The sequence below is a fragment of the Penaeus japonicus genome, unplaced genomic scaffold (assembly GCF_977035675.1).
Source record: "Penaeus japonicus unplaced genomic scaffold, GWHDUDI00000001_assembly GWHDUDI00000019, whole genome shotgun sequence".
NCBI classification, from domain to species: domain Eukaryota; kingdom Metazoa; phylum Arthropoda; class Malacostraca; order Decapoda; family Penaeidae; genus Penaeus; species Penaeus japonicus.
In genome coordinates, this window is record NW_028234421.1 from 29,611,218 (window position 1) to 29,631,703 (window position 20,486).

Here is a 20,486-nt window from a genome sequence, read left to right on the forward strand (position 1 = left end):
CATACATGCATATATATATATATATATATATATATATATATATATATATATATATATATATATATATATATATATATATATATATATATATATATATATAATATGTTTGTAGGGGGAAGCACGGGTTTTGACGTTAGGTAGCGAAGCGTGTGTGCATATATAAGTGTGTGTGTTTGTGCATACGTGCGTGCATGCGATTCAGACAGGAAGAGGCAAGGAACAAAGTGTGTGTGACGGAACGAAACGACGGTGTTTAGACTGTGGGCGGGGTGCTCTTACTCCTTATCACCTGCGGGGTGGGTGTTGGTGAGGGTGTTTGTTATAGGCTTGCGTGTAGGAGGTGGGTGACGCGGCGTATGGTAGGAAGAGACGCTATGGGTGAGGGCATGGGTGGGAGGATGTGACGGAGGGAGGAAGTGTGTCGCTAGAGTGAAATATAGATTGTTAGTGACATTTCATAAACAGTTTTTATTAGGGAGACTGTAACAGAATGCAGGAGAAGGTGATGTAGGTAGGTAGAGTTCGAGGAGTGTAGAAAGAAATAGAGGTTGAATCAAGCAAGTAAAGAGGAAATGAATGCAACCCAGGCTGTAGAGGGAAGCGAAGAAATTATCAAAGAAAGGAGGTGGAAGTGGAAGGAATGCGTAGAGATTGTCAAGAAAAAAGGGTTAGTTATATGATCCGCTTAATGGCAAGGAAGGATGAAGTTGGGGGAGAGATAGCAATGCAGCGTACGTTGAGTTTATTTTCGGGCTGGGAAAGGGCTTCATGACGTTCAGACCGACATTATAATCTAGATGACGAGTGGCACTAACGATACAGTAAGTTATTTAGATGTAGCTAGGGAAAAAAGGAAAAGGGAGGGAGATTTGCAGTTCTTTAGAAGAGAGGAAGGGAGCAAGAAAAACATTACTACAAATAACACAAGTTGGGCGTCTCCGTTTTTTTTGCGTGGTTGCTGCCGTTGCTAATGCGCAGTGTTGCAATACGGCTTTTTTGTCATAGTTTAGTGGGTTTTATTGCCGTCGTTGCAGCATTGTTTGCAGGAAGGTCTCTGTGGGTGAGCCGAGGGTGGTGCCAGGGCTGCTCACAAACGTTTCTTCAGGTGAACGTTTTTAAGCCTCGCCAGCTGTTGCGCTTGTCAAGGCTCGGCGTGGGTTGATCGATGGTATTTAGGCAATAAATCCTTTACATTTATCAATTTGTCCATTAATTTCCCATTCAACAATATGCATACTAATACTCGTATCCAATGGGAGATTAGTGACGACTCGAATGATAGTACAGCTCTCGAGGACCTCCATTTTAGGGAAGGGACCGGAATGTGGTCAGGCTGGTGTTTCCCACGATGATGACATATGATGAATCAAGGTAGGGAAAGGTTAACAGTGGTTGGACAATCGGCTCTTCTCCAAAGAATGCAGTACAATGCACAGGAAACTGCTTGGCACATTCGGAATACCTTTGTATGCTCAGTGACAAAGAGAGAGAGAGAGAGAGAGAGAGAGAGAGAGAGAGAGAGAGAGAGAGAGAGAGAGAGAGAGAGAGAGAGAAAGAGAAAGAGAAAGAGAGAGAGAGAGAGATAAGGGGGATGAGGGGTATATACATATATATATATATATATATATATATATATAATATATATATATATAATATATATATATATATATATATATTATATATATATATATATATATATATATATATATATGAATATATATAATATATATATATATAATATATATATATATATATATATATATATATAATATATATACATATATGTATATATGTATAATATATATATATATATATATATAATATATATATATATATTATATGTATATATATATATATATATATATATATATATATATATATATTATATATATATTATAATATATATATATATATATATATATATATATATATATATTATGTATATATATATTATATATATTTATATATATATGTATATATATATTTATATATATATATATATATATATATATATATGTATATATATATTTATATATATATATATATGTATGTATATATATATGTATATATATATTTATATATATATATATGTATATATATATTTATATATATATATATATACATATATATATATATATACATACATACATACATACATGCATACATACACACACACATGCATATACATATACATATACATACATACATATATATAAGTTCATTACAATGCACAGGAAACCACCTTGTATATCCTGAATACCACTTTGTATGCTCAGTGACTTTCAGAATGTATAATTTATCATTACAGTAGTAACAACGCTAGATATTTATGTCGTTGTTGTGCATGCAATATGACGCGCAACAACCAAAGTCACAATCTTTTAATCGGATAATCATCTGTGATTGAATCGAGTGGGTTAAAGGTAAAGCTCGGAGATGAAGGTTACGCTGCCAACACCGGTGTTAGAGAGGAGACCAAAGTTCAGTTCTCGCAGTGGCTGACGAGACGTCTTCAACGAAAGCCACGCATGTCGGTCCTCTTTTTTCCCCCATTTTTTTAGTTAAATTAGTACCTCCCCTCCCCCTCTTCTTCCTCCCTGCCGGGGTCTACCGCGCCAGAGTGAGAAAGTTTCCTCCTGACTCATACTGCAAACACGGCTCACCTTTGTTGTCGGTCGCGGAGCAGGCGGGAGCGACGGCGAGGACGGCGAGGACGGCGAGGCGCACTTGGCGGGGAGCTTCTTCGTCGCGCGTCTCCTCTGTCACGTGATCATGATTTACCAGACCGTGCTCGCGTCGTCTTGATTTTCCCCCCTCTTTCCCCTCGTACCCTACCGAAAGTGAGCGACAGGAAAAGGAGGTGGAGGGGAGTAGAGGGGAGGGGGTGTAGGGGTTGTGCCCTCTCCGAGTGCCAAGACTCTACTGACACGGGAATTTGATTTAGTCATCGCTCTCGATTTTATTATCTTAGGTCTTAAGTGTGTGATAACTCGTGTTGACGGTGTTTGTTTATTTATATATTTCGGATCGTATTATTGTTCTACATTGGATGATGATAGTGTCATGTGACAGGAATGCAATAGTTATTGGTGACTGAATTAGAATTACACACAATTGAGTGTAATAGTATGGTAAAAAGGTTAAAGGAAACCATTTAGGTGGCGGCGTGAGATGTGATGATTAGGTAACTGCGGTGGCATGAAAAGTTGATGTCATATCCTGAGTTAACAATCCTCGACCAGTCCCACTGCAGCCACGATGGAGGCAGCATCACAGTAGTTGCGTGCAGTAGTGGTTCAGCCCAGTCCGGCAGTGGTTTAGCCCAACCCGCCTCTGCAGTACTCTACCGATAGGACCGATTCTATTCTTATGATATCTCCCGAGTTACGCGCGGGTTTATAGTGGTGGTGGTTGTGCTGATTCATTTACCAAATATCTGCTCTGTATTCGCATGTAGCTTGTGAAACGAACTGCTGTCATGGAGAACAGAGACGATCGTAAGTTCGTTCCTTCAGCTCCCGTAGGAGCTCATGTCGATGTGTCGAGCGATTCCGACGTCAAAGGAAACGATAAGGAGTCCGAGGCACACGGTCTCTTCATTGTGGAAGAGCTAGAGGATTCCGCGAAGCCAGCGGTCACCGCCGAGGCAACCGGCGGGGCAAGTGTATCCCCGGCCACCCAAGCGACCCTCGGGGACGATCTGAATCCCCCGAAGGAGAAGATACGCCGCCACTCCTCCTACGAGTCGCCGAGGCTGCCTCAACTGCCTGCCGCAAGGCCCTCACGTAAGGTCAGCCTCGCAGCGTCCCTGCACACAGCCAATGTCCGGAGGAAGGAAGCTTACAAATACAACCACGCCCCCCTCAGCATAGCCACAGGAACCATTGAGGACGACGAGGCCGACGCGCAAAGGATTCGGCGCGCCCAGGGCATTCCTTTCGACGAGGACTTCACCAGAAAGAACAGTAAGTCGAGCGCTAGAGGGCCTTGTCTTACATCTGTGCTTGCGCTTCTCTCTCGAATCTTAGAGCTGAATGCTTTATGGGATCTACATGGCGATACCATTCTTTGCTATGTTGGTCTTGTTCAAAACATACACAATGTATACCCTTTAAGGCGGGAGTCAGCGGGATGAATGCTCATGTTTGCAGGTGTGAAGTGCGTCTTTGTGCGAGCGGCATGTGCGGGCCGGGCGAAACTTGTGAAAGGAAGCAATTATGAGTCATGGCTTTGGCTTCGGCCGCGAGCTGCACAACACATCTACCGTGTTGCTTGCTGACCGCTAAACTAAGGCAAGCACGAAAGATCCGGGAAAGCGGCAGGGCGGCAGTACCAGGCGGGCTGCTCGAGCGAGGAACCGAGGACGAGGAATGTTGCCTCCTCAGGGCAAAACGATTTTTTCCTTCGAGTCGGCCAGTTCGCTAGCCGCGAGAAACGACAAGAATCGTGCAAAAAGCTGGTCGCAGATAAGCGATTTGCATGAGGGCGCCGACGGCAAGCGGAGTCAGGCGAACGGGCTGTCAAATGCTACATTCCTCAACCCGCCCTTTTACGCCCTGCTTTATAACAAACATTCAACGTCACTCCTATTCAGCTCTTTTCTTTTCCTATAATCTTTAGGAAAAGAAAACTTCTCGACTCGCTTCAACAGCAGTGAGATGATCTTCCGTTTATGACATGGTTGGTTTCCACCGAAAATAGGAATAAAAAAATGGCGCATAAAGGCTCGAATAAGTGAACATAGCGAGGTCGTAGCGAGCGGAAGGGAAATAGTTTGTGTGTGGACACGGCGAGGGGGTGGGAAATCGTTGGGGGGGAGGGGAAGGGAGGAGAAGAGGAAGGGGGATCAGCAGCAGCGACAGTCATTTGTTCCGTGTGAAAAACACATTGCTTCCCAGTTTCATTCATCTGAGAATGTGTTGTGAGCGGTTTTGCACTTCAATTTAGGCTAGAGTACGAACTGGTTATTATGGCGTTTTTAAATCCCTTTCGCTGCGGCGCGCTTTTAAAAATTAAACAAAGGTAAAGTGTGTGATGATATCGGTCTAACGTCTCGGGCCGTCTGCGGGGTGTCGTTTGAGCGGGAAGGGTCGGGAGGGTGTGGGGGGGAGGGGAGGGTCGAGGGAACGGAGGGGATTGTCAGAAGGGTAGTGGAGCACCCGCCGGTCCGTTTCCGTTACGAGAGACTTCGTATTTGCATGCTCTGTTTCCACCCCTCCCCCCTCCCTTTTCTTCAGTTTTACTTACTCTGCTACTTTTTTCCAGGATTTCTCCGTTTCTCCATTTTCTGATTTTCTGTGCTCCGATTCGTGCGCCCTATCTCCTCTCTCTCCCTCCCTCCCTCCCTCCCTCCCTCCCTCCCTCCCTCCCTCCCTCCCTCCCTCCCTCCCTCCCTCCCTCCCTCCCTCCCTCCCTCCCTCCCTCCCTCTCTTCCTCCCTTTCTTCCATTCCCTCCACCGTCTCCCCACTCCAACGTATCCCCAATGCCGCCGGAACTAAAATCTTCCTTTCTCTGTGCTTCATTTATGCTCTCTTGCCTTGTGCCTCAGTCTCGCAGGTATCGGGTGGGGGGATAGGGTGGGAGGAGGAGGGAGAGGAGGAAGGGGGAGGTGAGCTCATATGAAAATGTCGCCCTGCCAAGAGTCCGTATTTACTTTATATGATTTTTTTTTCTCACTTCCTCACACTGCAAGATACAAACGCTAAGGGTTCGTTCATTCATGAAAACTCTCCCTAGTGTTTGGATTACGTCTGCGCCTCTTTATAGTGTTTACCTGTTTTAGGGGTTTTAAATTTAGTATGAAGAGTGAGGTAACGCGAGGCAGTTGAAGTGTGGTTGCGTAGTGGATTGAGGTAGTCTCAGGTAGTGTGGTTGCCAAGCATTTTGTGGCAGTGCTAGTACGCGATGGTTTAGTTGTAGCTGATACAGGCTTGCAGGCAATTGAGGTAGTATGCTGATATAGAATGAGGGTAGAGAAGAGCTGAATAATGCAGAAATGAAGGAAAATCGCCAGATTAGTGAGCGAAGGGGGTATAGAGAGAGAAGCAAGGGAGTAGAGGGAGAGAGAGAGAGCCACGTTACCAGGTGGAGGGATTTCTGGCCGTGATATCACCCTCGGCAGCGTCTGGGAGTGCCGTTGTGCCCTACCCTCCATCCTCCCCTCCTCCTCCTCCTCTCCCTGGCTGTGCTACCCCCTCCCCTTACTCCTTACCCCTGCCCTTAACCCTGCCTGGCACTACGGCGCTCCCACTGACTGTCTTGTCGTAAAGCTTCCCCCAACTATTTTTCTTTCGGTAAAGTTGTTAATATACGTAAATGTTTTATATGCGTTTTTCTCCTTATCTACTTCATTATAATAAGAGTAAATCGAGTGTTTTCTCTTATCTCGAGTCCGTGATCCCAGCGAGCACTTGAACCATAACGATTAACGAGCTTGGCTTTGTAGTCACAATTACGACTCATATAAAAGCTGCAGTCATTTGCAATGTTAACAAGGCATGACGAAAGAGCGTGGGAAGAAACGCGCTTGTTAAGTCGTGTTGACATTTGTACAAGTCGGCGCAGTAGCATGGAATATATATTTGCTAATGTAATCAAGTTGTTTATGCTATTGTTTATATAGGAGCGAGGATGAGGTACAAGGAAGCCGAGGAAGGGGGTTTGGGGTGCCAGGGTGTCGCTATAAGCTTCATCATGGGGGTTGGCACCAATGGCTGGCACCGTCCCATGATGCCACCGGGACGACCTCCGGTTTTTGGGAGATCCCCCGCACTTTTACTGCTACTTTCAGTCGTCATTTCTTAATACGATTTCTTAATACGATCGTGAAAGCGTGCCATGCATTGTGCGAAGTAAGAAAGTTGGTTTCGTGATTTCTGAAGATGGTTTCTGCGTCAAGATGTTTAGCAGGAGACAAGCGGTTCTGATTTATTAAAAGAGTTGGCTCACGCGTTGACATCATAGCTGTATCCTACCATTTGTCTAGCCTGTGTCTGCAATCGCGCGCACACACTGGCACAAAATTAGCGTTTTTACACATTTGAAACGAATTAGAAATAAGAAAATGAGTCAAATATATCCCTTAGGCGAGAACATCAAAAAAGTATTAAAGTCTGACGGTAATTCGTTTCAAGGGTCGGAAGCTGTGTGAGCCGGGGTCGAGATGGGATCGGATCCTTGTCCTCCGGTGGGTCGGATCGGGACTTGGGGTTTCGTCACTTATTGGTTTTGCTTACGTGCAGGGAAGGGTCAGAGGGGGGGGGGGAGATAGCACTCGATTCATTATCTTGGTAGATCGTGTTTCTTCCTCTTCAAAAATGTTATCTTTGGCAAATGATGTCATTGATGATCAGTGGCATTAAGTCATCACACACGCACACCCACCCATACACACACACACACACACACACACACACACACACACACACACACACACACACACACACACACACACACACACACACACACACACATATACACACACACACATACACACACACACAAACACACACACACACACACACACACACACACACACACACACACCACAAACACACACACACACACACACACCACAAACACACACACACACACACACACACACCACAAACACACACACACACACACACACACACACACACACACACACACCACACACACACACACACACACACACCACACACACACACACACACACACACACACACACACACACACACACACACACACACACACACACACACACACACACACACACACACACACACACACACACACACACACATATATATTATATATATGTATATATATATATATATATATATATATAATTTAGAGATATATATTACACACATATATATGTTTGTGTGTGTGCGTGTGTGTGTGTTATAAATAAATGTTATTTTCCAAGAAATTTGGAGCAGCTTCCTCTGGTTTCCTGACGATGTATAGTTTTGGAAGCAACATCTGCACGCTAATCTCTCGAGATGATTATATGATTGAATTAGTCATTAAAAAAAAAGTTAATTGACTTTGTGGGCACATTGGGAAGGTCATGATAATGTGCCCTCGAGGGTTGGGTTGGCCGGCGTAAATGCCCCCCAGAGGTTAATGGGATCGGCCATGCGGTCAGGAGGCTGATCTCATGCACCAACAGACATATTTATCGCCGGGATCTAGATGAACGTTGATGCTCATGAACGATTGTGCCATGAGGGAGGGGCGAGGTGGGGATAGGGAGGTGGGAAAGGTTAAGAGAGAGGAAGGGAGGCAAAGGAGTGGGAAGGGAGGGAAAGAAGGGGGAGGAAAAGAGGGAGGTGAAGGGAGGGGAGGAAAATGAGGGAGGGGGAAGAGAGGGGGAAGAAAATAAGGGAGAGAGAAGAGAAAACGGGAGAGAAAAGGGATGGAATGAGAAACAAGGGATAGGTATGGAAGGAGAGAGGGAAGAGAAAGAGGGAGGAAGGGAAGAATAGAGAGAGAGAAATCTACGAGGCGCTGGAAGCCACGAAGCTTAAGAAGCCATACGGGACGGGATGCATTAATTAGTGTAGAGGGTTTTCGCTGATTTGTCTTGCCACTTTGCTGTTGCACGGCGACGGAAAGGCGGTGCAGGAATATATGTATTTTTAAAGATATTCATTACTTCATCTAATTGTGAGCGTGATAACATGTGTCATTACTTGACCTTCTGAAGTTTCATTTATCAGAGCCGTCTTATTTTTCTCCACTGAAGTATGCTTTGGAAAAAAAATCCTCCAATGCAGAGAGATTTTCGTAATGTTCAGATGTCGCTTGTGATGAATAATGTATTACATAAGTTTGTTTTCAATTCTCCTTTATGATACGTCTGTGCATTCAGAGATCTGTAATGAGATGAATATACTAGTCATCACATGGAATAGACTTTGATGGTTTATATTATCAAGTAATTTTACATACACACAGCCAATGAAATGCGTCCGATGTGACCAGAATCACACGTATTGATGGTAGATTACACAACATTACCTCTGCGATAAGATTACGCTGCTAGATAATGCTGTCTGTGAATGCGCTCTGAACACCCTCATCGCTGCCGAGCCTACGTGCCCTTTATCACCCTCGTACATAAGGGTTAGTTCCCCTTATCGCCCCTATAAAACACCCGTCGTAAAGCCATTAGGGCCGACGACCTGTGGCTCTGTGTCTGTGTGGTGGCTCCTCCTTGTCCTAGAAGGGAAGCTATCCTTAAGAGCCGTTTCTAAGGACGTTTTGTGCGCCTGAGAGCCATCCCCGATCGCCGGAGATGCCCTGGTCTTTGTGGGGCTTTTTTTAATGGGCTGCTCGGGTTTTACGAGGAGGAGGTTGTGATGGGATTTATTTATTGCAAGTTTTTTTTTTTTTTATCTACAGGGTGATAGACTTTGTGTCGTTTGTTATTGGTTTTACTTTGTTAGCGCTTGATGTATTCGTTCATTCATTCATTTATTCATCTATTAATATTTAGAGACTGACAGACACACAGACAGTCTCAGAGATGGGATGCTAAAATGAATGCATATCCAGTAGCGGATTGACAGCTGCCCTTTTGGAGCCAATGTTTACGTTCACCAGAACCTAAATGCTTGACGTGCCTCTGGGAGCTCTGGTGAAGGGTCGGTAGAAAGATCGGGTAGGGAAGGGGGGGGGGGAGTGGGCATCATACCCATTCACACCATCTGGCGTAGGTTGTTAGTTTCGATTGGTAGATTAGCGTAATCTGCCGTATGTTTGATATCACTTTGTTTAAGTATATAAAGTTTGAAGTCTCTTGCACCTATTGTGCTCACTTCCACAAGTAGATGTTTGAATAATAAAGAAGGACCAAGTACTACTATTATCTGAACCCACCGCGTATGACCTGCCGTGGGGGAGCGTGCGTGTCGGCAGCGTGACCTGGCTCTCGTGTGCATTCTCCCCTCCCTTCCCCTCGCGTGCACTTTCACTCGAGGCCATTAACGTTGCGCCATTGCTTTTCTCGTTGACTAAAAAGCCTCTCCGTTATAGGGACTTCAGTGACCCCAGCTCCTCCTTTTTTTAACTCTATCTAATTAATTACGGTGTTTCGCGCGCCGAGAGTAAATTAGAGTCGAGTGGCGAAGGGTCCGACCGTGGCAGGTCACGCTCGAGTGGGCTCCGCGTCGTGTAGTTGGGGGTCGTGCGCGGTCGGACCAACGACTGACCGTTTCCCTGAGGAATTTGATAGCAGCTTTTTTAGCCCGGGAATTTCGTGGAATAACTCGCGGAATTCGAGAGTGGCGGCGGAAGAATGTCCGCCCGACGTCTTGGCTCCCGCGAGAGACGTACGAGAAGCCTTAGAGACGTAAACACCGTCTCTGAACGGCGTGACTTCCATTTCCACTTCGATTAGGATGACAATTCCCTGCGGATGTAACAAAGATGGCTGGTGAAAGTGGCATTCTGTAGTTTTTTTATTTTCCATTCAGCGAAGATACATTGTCTCCATAGTGTAATTATTTTTTTTACAATAGCTTTCGTTAACTTTCTTAATCCGCAAATAATATTCGACCCAATTGATAATAGCCCCACAGTGGGCTGAATATAGAAGTGATCGTCGTCAACAAGTATAGTTATTTATAGTAACACTAGACGCGAAGGGTGGGTGGAGGGGGGAGGTGCTCTTTAAGAAGTGTAAGAGCATACGATGACTTTATATGAGACGAGGCAAGGTGCTGATAGCCACGGGGTACGACAGGGAGAATGATATATCATGGCACGTACCACTTTGATGCCAGATTCGGGTTAGAAGAGGCATGATAGACAAAGACTAATTAATTGAGGGTTAATGACATCAAAGGTGGGTAAACGAGGCATTGTGGTGCGAAGGCAGACAAGGACGCTGGCTCATGATGTATTTGACTTCCTTCACGAAGCAACGGAAGAAAAAGAAGAAGGAAAAGAATGTAGAAAGGCTTTAAACCACCAGCTGTGTTTAGCAGTGGTGGGCCCAGGGTGGGGGTAGGGGGTGCGACATCATGCACTTAGTAATCGAAAGGGATTGATGGCCAGAAGACGTTGTTTTGTCGTATTGTTTCCGTCGACCTTTCTTAGGCATTTCGTGCTTCTATCTTCGTCTTTTCGTCGTCCTTTCATAACCTCTTCTCCGCGTCCCCAATGCGGAAAGTGAGTGAGCAGAATGACAGGTATCACTCAGAGATGACACGGGGCTATGGCGAAGAGTGAAGGGGAAGGGGAGAAGGTGAAGGCCTCCTGCAGCCTCCTCCGCTTGTTCTACACGCGACTGGTGCGTTCCTCTTCATTCAGCATTCATGAGACCGCACCTCATCTCAGGAACAAGAGTGTAGTTCACCCGGAGGACAGAGGCAGGACTGAGTCGGACGTGGTTAATACAGCTGATTGTTATTAAAGCTTTAACGGATCGAAATGTATTTTTGATATACCACAGAGAGCATGAGAGTCGTCCACTGAGTCTGATTCTGCTGACGAACGAGAAAAAAACGAGGCGAGTGGCCGGCACGTGCAGGGGCTACTGTTACAGCTTAGCGAGATACGAACAACTGATGTTTGACCCATACCAGGCGAGATGTGATATTGGTGTTATAGGGCTTTCTCTGTCAGTATGCGCGCGCGCGCACACACACACACACACACACACACACACACACACACACACACACACACACACACACACACACACACACACACACACACACACACACACACACACACACACACACACACACACACACACACACACACACACACACACACACACACTCACACACACTCTCTCTCTCTCTCTCTCTCTCTCTCTCTCTCTCTCTCTCTCTCTCTCTCTCTCTCTCTCTCTCTCTGGACGAGGAAGGCCACGATGAAGCGGGGAGAAGGAGCTCGAGCTCAGGGCGTGTTCTGTCACGACGGCCGAAGAAGGACAGGGCGTGAGAAGTAATGTCCTCCCATGCGCTCGTGTAGGAGTTAAGGAGTAAAGGAGGGCGTTTGAGCTCATTCATTGACAGACACATTCGTTGCACCGCATTCACGCGAGATTGGACGAACGGCAAACCAATCCTAGTCGACATGGCCGGTGCGCGTCGATCCGCCGCAGAGCGTTCAAGCAGCCGAGTGCGACATTGGCGAGTTTACGTTACAGTGCAAGCAGATTGATCCCGCGTATCGAGGTGATGAAGATGGACATCCCGGCCATGAGATGCCCCTGACCTTGGCCAAGGGTCTCCGCTTTCATGGAGAGCGAGAGATCCACGGCAGCGAAAGAGATTGCTGACCCGCCTGTTGCTGACCAGGTTTCTCAGGTCCGTAACCCGAGCTGGTAACCTTTTGTGGGCGCGTGGGCGTAAGGGCGTCGTTAAGCTAGATGATTCACTCGTGTTCCTTCATCTCCTCCATCTTTTGTTCCTCCTCCTTCTCCTCCTCATCTTTCCTCCTCTGGCCCTCCCGGAGATTTTAATTCACGTATTTAGTTAAATAGTTCTTTTTCGTAGCGTGAAAAGTGCTTTTGGTTAAGATTTCGGGTTTTGCAGAGAGCGCGTAATTTCGTAAAGGTTTCAGCGTTTTGCTTTTAAGGGGTCGTCTGGGAAACATAAGAGTTGTTTGCTTGCAGTAGTTTGCTTGTTGTTTTTGATCAGAGTAAAATTGTATTTTCTTTCGGCCGCCGCGAGGATGCGCCTGGTCGTGTCTGTGTTTTATGAGGTCAAAGGGCGTGAGTCATGCGTAATATCGTGAGTCTCTAGGAGGACCCGGAGGAGGGTCGAGGTCAAGGGCGTGGGTCAATAGCGCCGGTGGATGACCCACGCCCAAATGAATCATCGTGCAGAGGTCAGCCGCCTCTTGCACCGGCGGGAAGGGGTAGGGGTAGGGGTGGAGGCTGTGTTTAGATATCATCTTATCTCCGGGTCGTGCCGGAAGTGGACAACTGCGGCGATTCATATCTTGGCAGGAATTTGGTATTCAGATTTCTTGTGTTACCGGGCATTGTTTTTCTTCCTTTTTTTGTATTTGTAACTGTATCTTGCTCTTTTGGCGCTGAAAGATACTTAAATGATAGGTGGTAAGCCACTTACATGAAATGTTGTATTTGCTGTGCTGTGGGTTAAATCGATGCAAGGTGGAGTGTTCAGGCTTAGTCACCCAGGTGGGCGTGTGCAGGCATGTGTTGGTCAAAACGGCAGGGGAGTGAGGTATCAAGGGGTGGGGGTTAGGGGGTGTACATGCCTTTTTGTCCAGCGGCCATCGAGTTGGGCGTGTGCGAGTGTGGTGGCACCGGCTGACGCCCGTATAAGGCGCCGACGCACTACTCTATCTCTTCTCTTCCCACTCCTCACCCCCTACCCTCTTCCTCACCCCCTACCCCCTCACCCCTAATCACCCCTCCTTACCTCATCTCCCCCTCACCCCCTTCCCCTTGTCCAACGCCCGCATCTCGGTGTCTCGTAACACCAGCTGTCTGTCCCCTTCTTGCCTGCGCGTTCGCTGCTGTTTTTTTCTTCTGGTGATTTGTCGCTTTTATTCTTTCTTTTCTTCTTTTTTTTCCTCGTTTCCTGATGAAGTTTCAGATCGTCCGAAAATGAAAATGGTAGAAAATCACTCATGATTCGTAGGCATAGAAGATATTGGTAGTAAATTGATAAATAAAAAAAAGTAAAAAAAAGAGCCAGTCGGAAGAGAGATGACCATTCAGCATACAAAGATTCGTCGAGCGAAGATAGACTTGCAATAGTGACTATGTTGAAAATACCACCGTCGCTGTCGATGTTATCAGCGACGTGTCTGAGACACGACGACCGAGATACCCGATCTCTGTCCGATAGAGCGGGTCGTTCAAGTTGCCCCGCTCCCGATGTATCGTTTACTGTCGACTGGGCTTCTCGACGCGGGTCAGCCTGATTATGTGACCAGAGAGAGTCGGCTTTTCAGTCACTCGACGCTGGATCCTCTTTCCTGAAGGCGACCCTTTTCCCTCTGCCTCGACGGCCCTTGGTGGATTTCTAGAAATGAGGTGACGGTCGTTGTGTTGATTGCATGTCGGGACGGCTTCTTCTTTTTCTTCTTGGTTATTGTGCTCGGACGCTTTGTGAGGGTATTTTTTTTATATCATGGTTATTATTATGTGCATCTATTTAATTGTGCAAGAGAAATGTTGGTAATTCTTTAGCAGTGCACTGTTTTAGCAAGGAATACTGAAACTTCGACGCTGCTAGATGTTGTGACGACAGCCAAGGCGTCTTTTTATTTTATTTAATCATTAGGCCTATGCAGTAATCAACAGTTGGAAAATGATAAGATCGCTTAAAGCTACAGCTATTGAACAAGGAGTTGTACTTGTGTCGCACGCCGGTATATATGTAGATATGCCGTTACGACCCTTTTGCAAGCATTGTGACCTACGTTGCCATCTCATGACCTTGCGTCGCTCCAGTACCCTTGCTTGCGGCGGTGCTTGCGTGCACGGAGGCCGCTCGGCGTGGCCAGCACCTCGGCAACCAATTATACTAAATTGGCACAGCACAAAACCCGTTCACTTTGCGACCAAGGTTTACACTCTGGGACTCTAGGCTGAGGATTTATTGCATGGTAAACATAGTTATTATGCGTTTAATTTTCATCTTGTGTGTATGTTTTGTTGTTTTTTAATTGTTGCGTTCCGGTGAAAGTGTCGTTGTAGAAAGACTGATTGCATCCTGCAGGCTATTTTAATCGGGCTGGCTTGCTTATCTCGATGGGCATTAGCAGGTAATCTCGTTTAAAGGTCGAGTGGCTATGCATTACCACGTTATTAGTCCAGACGGAACCGGGTTGTTGGTTCATTTTTATGACTGGCGGTTTCAAGGACCTGGAGGACGAGGCGGCTGTGATCGGCGCTGATTGTGTCGTCAGGATGGAGTCTCTCTCTCTCTCTCTCTCTCTCTCTCTCTCTCTCTCTCTCTCTCTCTCTCTCTCTCTCTCTCTCTCTCTCTCTCTCTCTCTCTCTCTCTCTCTCTCTCTCTCTCTCTCTCTCTCTCTCTCTCTTCACACACACACACACACACACACACACACACACACACACACACACACACACACACACACACACACACACACACACACACACACACACACACACACACACACACACGTAGGTACGTATATTATGGCTAAAATAAAAATCAGCACATCATTAAGACTACATCGCCATCAGATGTGTCTCTCACAGCTTCCACATCGGACTCTCAGACACGCTTCTTCCTCTGCCACATCCTTGTCTTAGAGACGCTTTGTCATTCGTGTTGACAGGGCTTCAGAATGCAGACTTTTTATTTGTTTTATTTGTTTGGTGGTTTTGTATGTACTTGATTTTTATTTTTTGTTTCAATAGAGTAGGATTTTGTTTGTAATTGTCGCGATATAGAAATATATACAAGGCGTAATGTGGAATTTACAATGCGTGATGTGGAGTGTACGAGGCGTAACACAAATCCAACGTCCACCGAAAAGTTTGAGATGAGGTGTCATGGTGCGCCCGGCTGTGAGGTCAAGCCACGGGTGTCGGCCTTATCCCCTGCCCCTGCCCTTGCCCTGGGCGAGGGACGTCCCATGCCTTCTGACTCAACCCCGGCATCGCCACCCTAAACCCCGTTATTGTACCAAACCACACTTTACCTTCGTCTTGAGGCCTTCGAACTTCTTGTCTTCTCGTCGGACAAAGATCAGTTTGGTGTTTGCGTTTATATGTATTCTGTTTTAGTTTACAATGTTTTTTTTACAACTCTATCCTTTCAAGTCGGTTATCAGAGCCTTGGTCTATGCCTCTTCTTCATCGTTTCTTTTCTCTTCCTCCCTTCGCTGAGCCTCCTTTGGGCCTCCACCCGCCCGGTTCCTTTTATGGCATTTTTCCTCTTCAATTAAGCTCGCCTTTATGCCGCTAAAACGCCCTTCCTTGGCCTTTTACTTTCGACAAAGCGTTTCTTGTGAATTCGAAACACGAGAACAATCATTTACGTCAACATTTCCTAAAAGATGAGTGTTTGCCTTTCACATCACGAAAGCATTTTGATTAATTCCGTTCAGCGAACTGAGGAAAGGTGGTGGGAAGGTAGCAAAGCGACGGAGATGGAATTGTATACTCAAACAGAATGAGAGAGAGATAAAGGAGAACCTTTGTAACACTTATTAGAACCTGAAGAATTATAATTAAGCATTCCCCTCTGAGTACAGTTTTTGCCTTCAGGTAGCAGCGAACACCACCCCACCCCCTCCCGCACCAATCCCTCCCGAAACTTCCCTGTCTCAACAGCGGGTCGCTAAAACTGTAAACAAACTGTCAGGTGTGCTGGGTCTGTCTCACTTCTCACCTCTGTCATAATCTTTGGTTTACAAATTTCCGTGGACTTTTGTCATTTGCTGAAGTAAAGTTCTATTACGGTTCATGTGAAAGAGAGAGGGAAGTGGTAGTGTTTTGGGGGGAGGGAAAGGGGTGGGAGGGCGAGTACTATCATATCAGGTTATAGGAAACTCTTATTTAGATGATATACGATCTTTTCGAGTATTTGATAAGATATGTCGTTAAATTGAATATGAAAAAAAAGTTTGTTGCATAATTGAATATAATTTTTAAGAGGGGAAATCTGCATTTTTCTATTATGAAAATAATTCCCGGGAGGTAGTGTGGCCAACTTTGTAAACGTGCAAGTATTTACGAATTCACCTGCTAACACACTCTCACGCTTACTCGTACACACATACTTAAAATCCACGCCCAAAAGTCCCTTCCTTCAACCGCCCCGCGTCTCTCCATTTACAAACTCACGTGAGAGTAACGTTGAGAAAGAAAACGTTTCCCTCGTGCGACGTTTATCGGCAACGTGGCGGCGCAACGTGTAAAGGGAGGAGGGCAATGATCGCGCAGTGAAAGGAGGTGTTGTGTAAATTTGTCACGTGGCGACAGATGGCGGTCCCTTGAGTGCGACCATTTTTCAACACCGTGATGGCCCTTCCGCGGCTCTCCTGTGGTGCTCGTCTGGCTACTCGTTATCGTTTTACTTTGTTGCAGTTTTTCAATGTATATTTTTTGTTTAATCTGCATTTGGTTTTTTTCATGTCTGTCTTTTCTAATGATCTATGGATTTGCTGTTCTAAAACCGACCTCTATAACGTGAGAGAGCAGCTTAGCGGAACGGGGAAAACCCCAGATAGTGAAAGTGAAACTTCCAAGACTTGTGTTGCAGTTCGATTCGAATTTCTTCCAACATTAGCAGAATATCAAATCATATAAACTTTATTTTCATCATAAATTATTTGATTTTATCGTTTCGAGGTATCTACAGTGTGAGCGCGATTTGGGAAGTTCAGGTACAAATCATGAACCTTTGGAGGCGTACACACAGTATAAACTTTGCTGATTGTAGGGCGCAGATGTATATTTGACTACGTGGGGCGATAGACGATTACTTGGTATAATGTTATCAAGCGATAAAAATGCCCTTGTCGGCTCGTATCGTGGGAGACAACAAATAATATATATTTTTACACACATCTATATACACATCTATATATGCGCTCACACACTCACTCACTCACTCACTCACTCACTCACTCACTCACTCACTCACTCACTCACTCACTCACTCACTCATTCACACTCAAGTGTATATATATATATATATATATATATATATATATATATATATATATATATATATATATATATATATAATCATGATATTTGTCTATGTATTCGGTAATCAAATTAAACATGTAGTTTCCTTGGTCACTTTCTCGCTCTTTCCCTTTATCCTCTCCTCCTCTCCATCACACTCCATCGCCATCCTCTTCTGTCAGAGCAGGTAACGTAATACGAATGACTCACCGCTGATAGTCTATCTGATAACAACAAAGGGCGTTCGATGTTCACCAACATGTGCCATGATGGACGTGTAAATGAAGGTCATTGTGTCTTCAGTTTGAGAGAGCAGTGTTCCGTGTACACGCACACACACACACGCACACGCACACGCACACGCACATGCACACGCACACGCACACGCACATACACACACTCTCTCTCTCTCTCTCTCTCTCTCTCTCTCTCTCTCTCTCTCTCTCTCTCTCTCTCTCTCTCTCTCTCTCTCTCTCTCTCTCTCTCTCTCTGATACACACACTGATACAAACACAGGATGAATGTGTGTCTGTGAATAGCATATTTTAGTGTATTTGTAGATGTATGTGTCATTGCACATCCCGCCCAACGACTCAGCATTGCGATGGCGTCGGAGCGACCTCCAGTTCAGCGGAGCGTGCCCTGCTCCCACAGCCACTACAAGCCGCGGAAGATGAACTGGAACGTTTTCTTGTGTCAAATCATCACCTGCAAGCACCACAATAGGCATTTCATGTGGAACGCGGCCGGTTTTATAGAATCTGACATATTTCCGGTCAGTCACGGCCGATTCGTGTTCCTCGCTTTGTGGAAGGTTATTTGTTTGTTTCCGGAGCTGAGCTCCCGGCTGCGCGTCGTGTACATGGAAACGAGTCGCTTTTTATTTATTTCCTGAGTCGTGTAGCCTTGATTACGTGGGTTAGGGATTATCATGGAATACGTATGCATCTACATATATGTAGAGCTAGGCAACCGTGCAACATTGCGATATGTAATATCCGGTCCAGCATGGCTATATTGTGTGCCTTTCCGTCGACTTTGATAACCCATTGGTCACGGATGCAACATGTTGGTGTGGTTATCACAGTTGTGCAAACCAACCCTCTCTTAGCATCCCTACTGTCGCCTCCCACCCCTCTCCCCAGATCTCAACCTCCGCCCCTTTCCCTTTCCCATGCCCCGAATACCTCTCTCTTCCTTGCTTCATCTATTCCCATTTTCTTGCTCTCTTCTTTCTCTCCTCTTTCTCTCTTCTTTCTCTTTTCTCTCTCCTCTTCATTCCTGGTTGTGGCAGGGACTAGAGCACCTACTCTCACCCGAAGGTCGTGCAAAGGTTCCCACTACTTTTTCCCCCCCTCGTTGGACTGCGGAATCTAATCTACCTTTCACGCACCCTCATTCTCACTTTTTTTTGTTTCTCATCGCCTCGGGGCATCGTGGACTTCGTGGACTTTGTTACGCAAGCCTTCGTGCCCATATGAGCGGCATATGGTATGATTTTCCCCTAGTATCTAAGGCAGCTGCGATTGTCTCGGAGGATTAGCGTTGAATGTTGCCTTCCCACCCTTACCTACACTCACCTTGAGCTGTCCCTTCCCGGTCCTTTCCTCTCCCTCGACCACCCTTTCTCTTCACCCTTCCCTGGCAACGTGGCCAGCATCTCTTGCCTTTTTCAACCCTTTGCCGTCTGTTTATTGGTATTTTTATCGTTCGGAGAGATCTAGGCGAGAAGCGCTTGGCATTCCATAGTTTCCCCTTTCTCCTGTCTCATTTCTTTGCATTGTTCTTGATTCGGTTATGATTCTAACATACTTGCGCAGTTTTCCCCGTCTTGTTTTCTCCTACATTCTCTCCTCTCTCTTTGCGCTCTCCCTCTTTCTCCGCTGGGTGCTTACACAAGGGCTGATTTTGATCTGTGATACATGTAAATGAAACTTGGTCTTTTGCCTTTACGAGTTTTCTTTTTTTTTGTTTACTTTATTAACATTCTAAGCGATGGTGCTGCAGCCATCTTATTCTTGTAGTCTTTCTCTTTTTTTTATCTCAACCAGCTTTCTCTCCTCTCCTTCTCTCCCTCTTCCTCTCCCTCCCTACCCCCTCCCCTTCCCTCCCTCCCTCCCTCCCTCCCTCCCTCCCCTCTCTCTTCCTATCTCACTCGCTCCCACTCCTCAATATTCCAGGTGGGTTTCTTAGGCACGGGGCCCTCCCTCGCCTGGGGTGTTTTTCGGCTGGCGTGGGGAAGGACCAGGACCTGTCACAGTCGGATGAAGGCGTGCAGTGTCGCTGAATAACCAGTTGCTTCATAACCACAAGCCTTTATGCTTGCAACAGCCGATGACCTTCTCTTTGGGACGCGAAGGAATGGCCGCCGGAGAAGCTGCAGCGCCCGGAGCTTCTTTGGAATGGCGGGGGAACCAGCTGCTTATCTTTGGCCATCTCCAGGGCGGAACACGTGATCTCACCCCGCTGTATTCACTGCGCGCCGGCCTGTGCTTAGGAAGGGAGATTTACGCGTAGATCATCCGCGTTCTGACGTTGAAAGAATGGGCGAAGTAGGAAAATCTCTTCGTAGTCGTCCTCATCCTCCTTGGTTCCCGTCCTCTCTTTCGGGTCATCAGGGCCACCATCATGCACATATCTTAGCGATTCTCAATGATGGAGACGATATTGAATCGCCGACTGCAATTAGATTCGGCTGATGGTAGTGGAGCTTTTATTACACTAGACTTATACGGCTTGGCTGATGTTCCCGGCTTAGCATGGCCGGGGGTCAGTGTTGGTGGGCTCCCCAGGCATCGCGCACACATCGCGGGCGTGCAGGAGCGGCGACACAGGGAC

At 46.1% G+C, this 20,486-nt stretch overlaps 2 protein-coding genes across 48 annotated transcripts in view; one reads left to right on the plus strand and one right to left on the minus strand.

The window, feature by feature from the left end:
- Nucleotides 1-3,453, minus strand: part of LOC147469799 (uncharacterized) — a 7,749-nt gene extending 4,296 nt beyond the window's left edge. The window contains exons 1-2 of the mRNA XM_086547776.1: nt 3,430-3,453; nt 2,664-2,919 (exon numbers count right to left, since the gene is read on the minus strand). Coding sequence (XP_086403902.1) covers nt 2,664-2,919; nt 3,430-3,453 — 280 coding nt within the window. The remainder of the gene's footprint in view (nt 1-2,663; nt 2,920-3,429) is intronic.
- shot (dystonin-like protein short stop) overlaps nt 1-20,486 on the plus strand; it is a 422,952-nt gene that overhangs the window by 214,065 nt on the left and 188,401 nt on the right. For 39 of the 47 annotated variants that reach the window (XM_086547623.1, XM_086547627.1, XM_086547626.1 and 36 more), the window contains exon 1: nt 3,241-3,965. The exons of 6 other annotated variants lie outside the window; for them this stretch is intronic. In XM_086547623.1, the coding sequence (XP_086403749.1) occupies nt 3,479-3,965 (487 nt within the window). In that variant the 5' untranslated portion in view covers nt 3,241-3,478. Of the gene's footprint in view, nt 1-3,239; nt 3,966-20,486 lie in introns of those variants that run through there. 2 more of the 47 variants (XM_086547630.1, XM_086547672.1) reach the window with 1 other exon arrangement.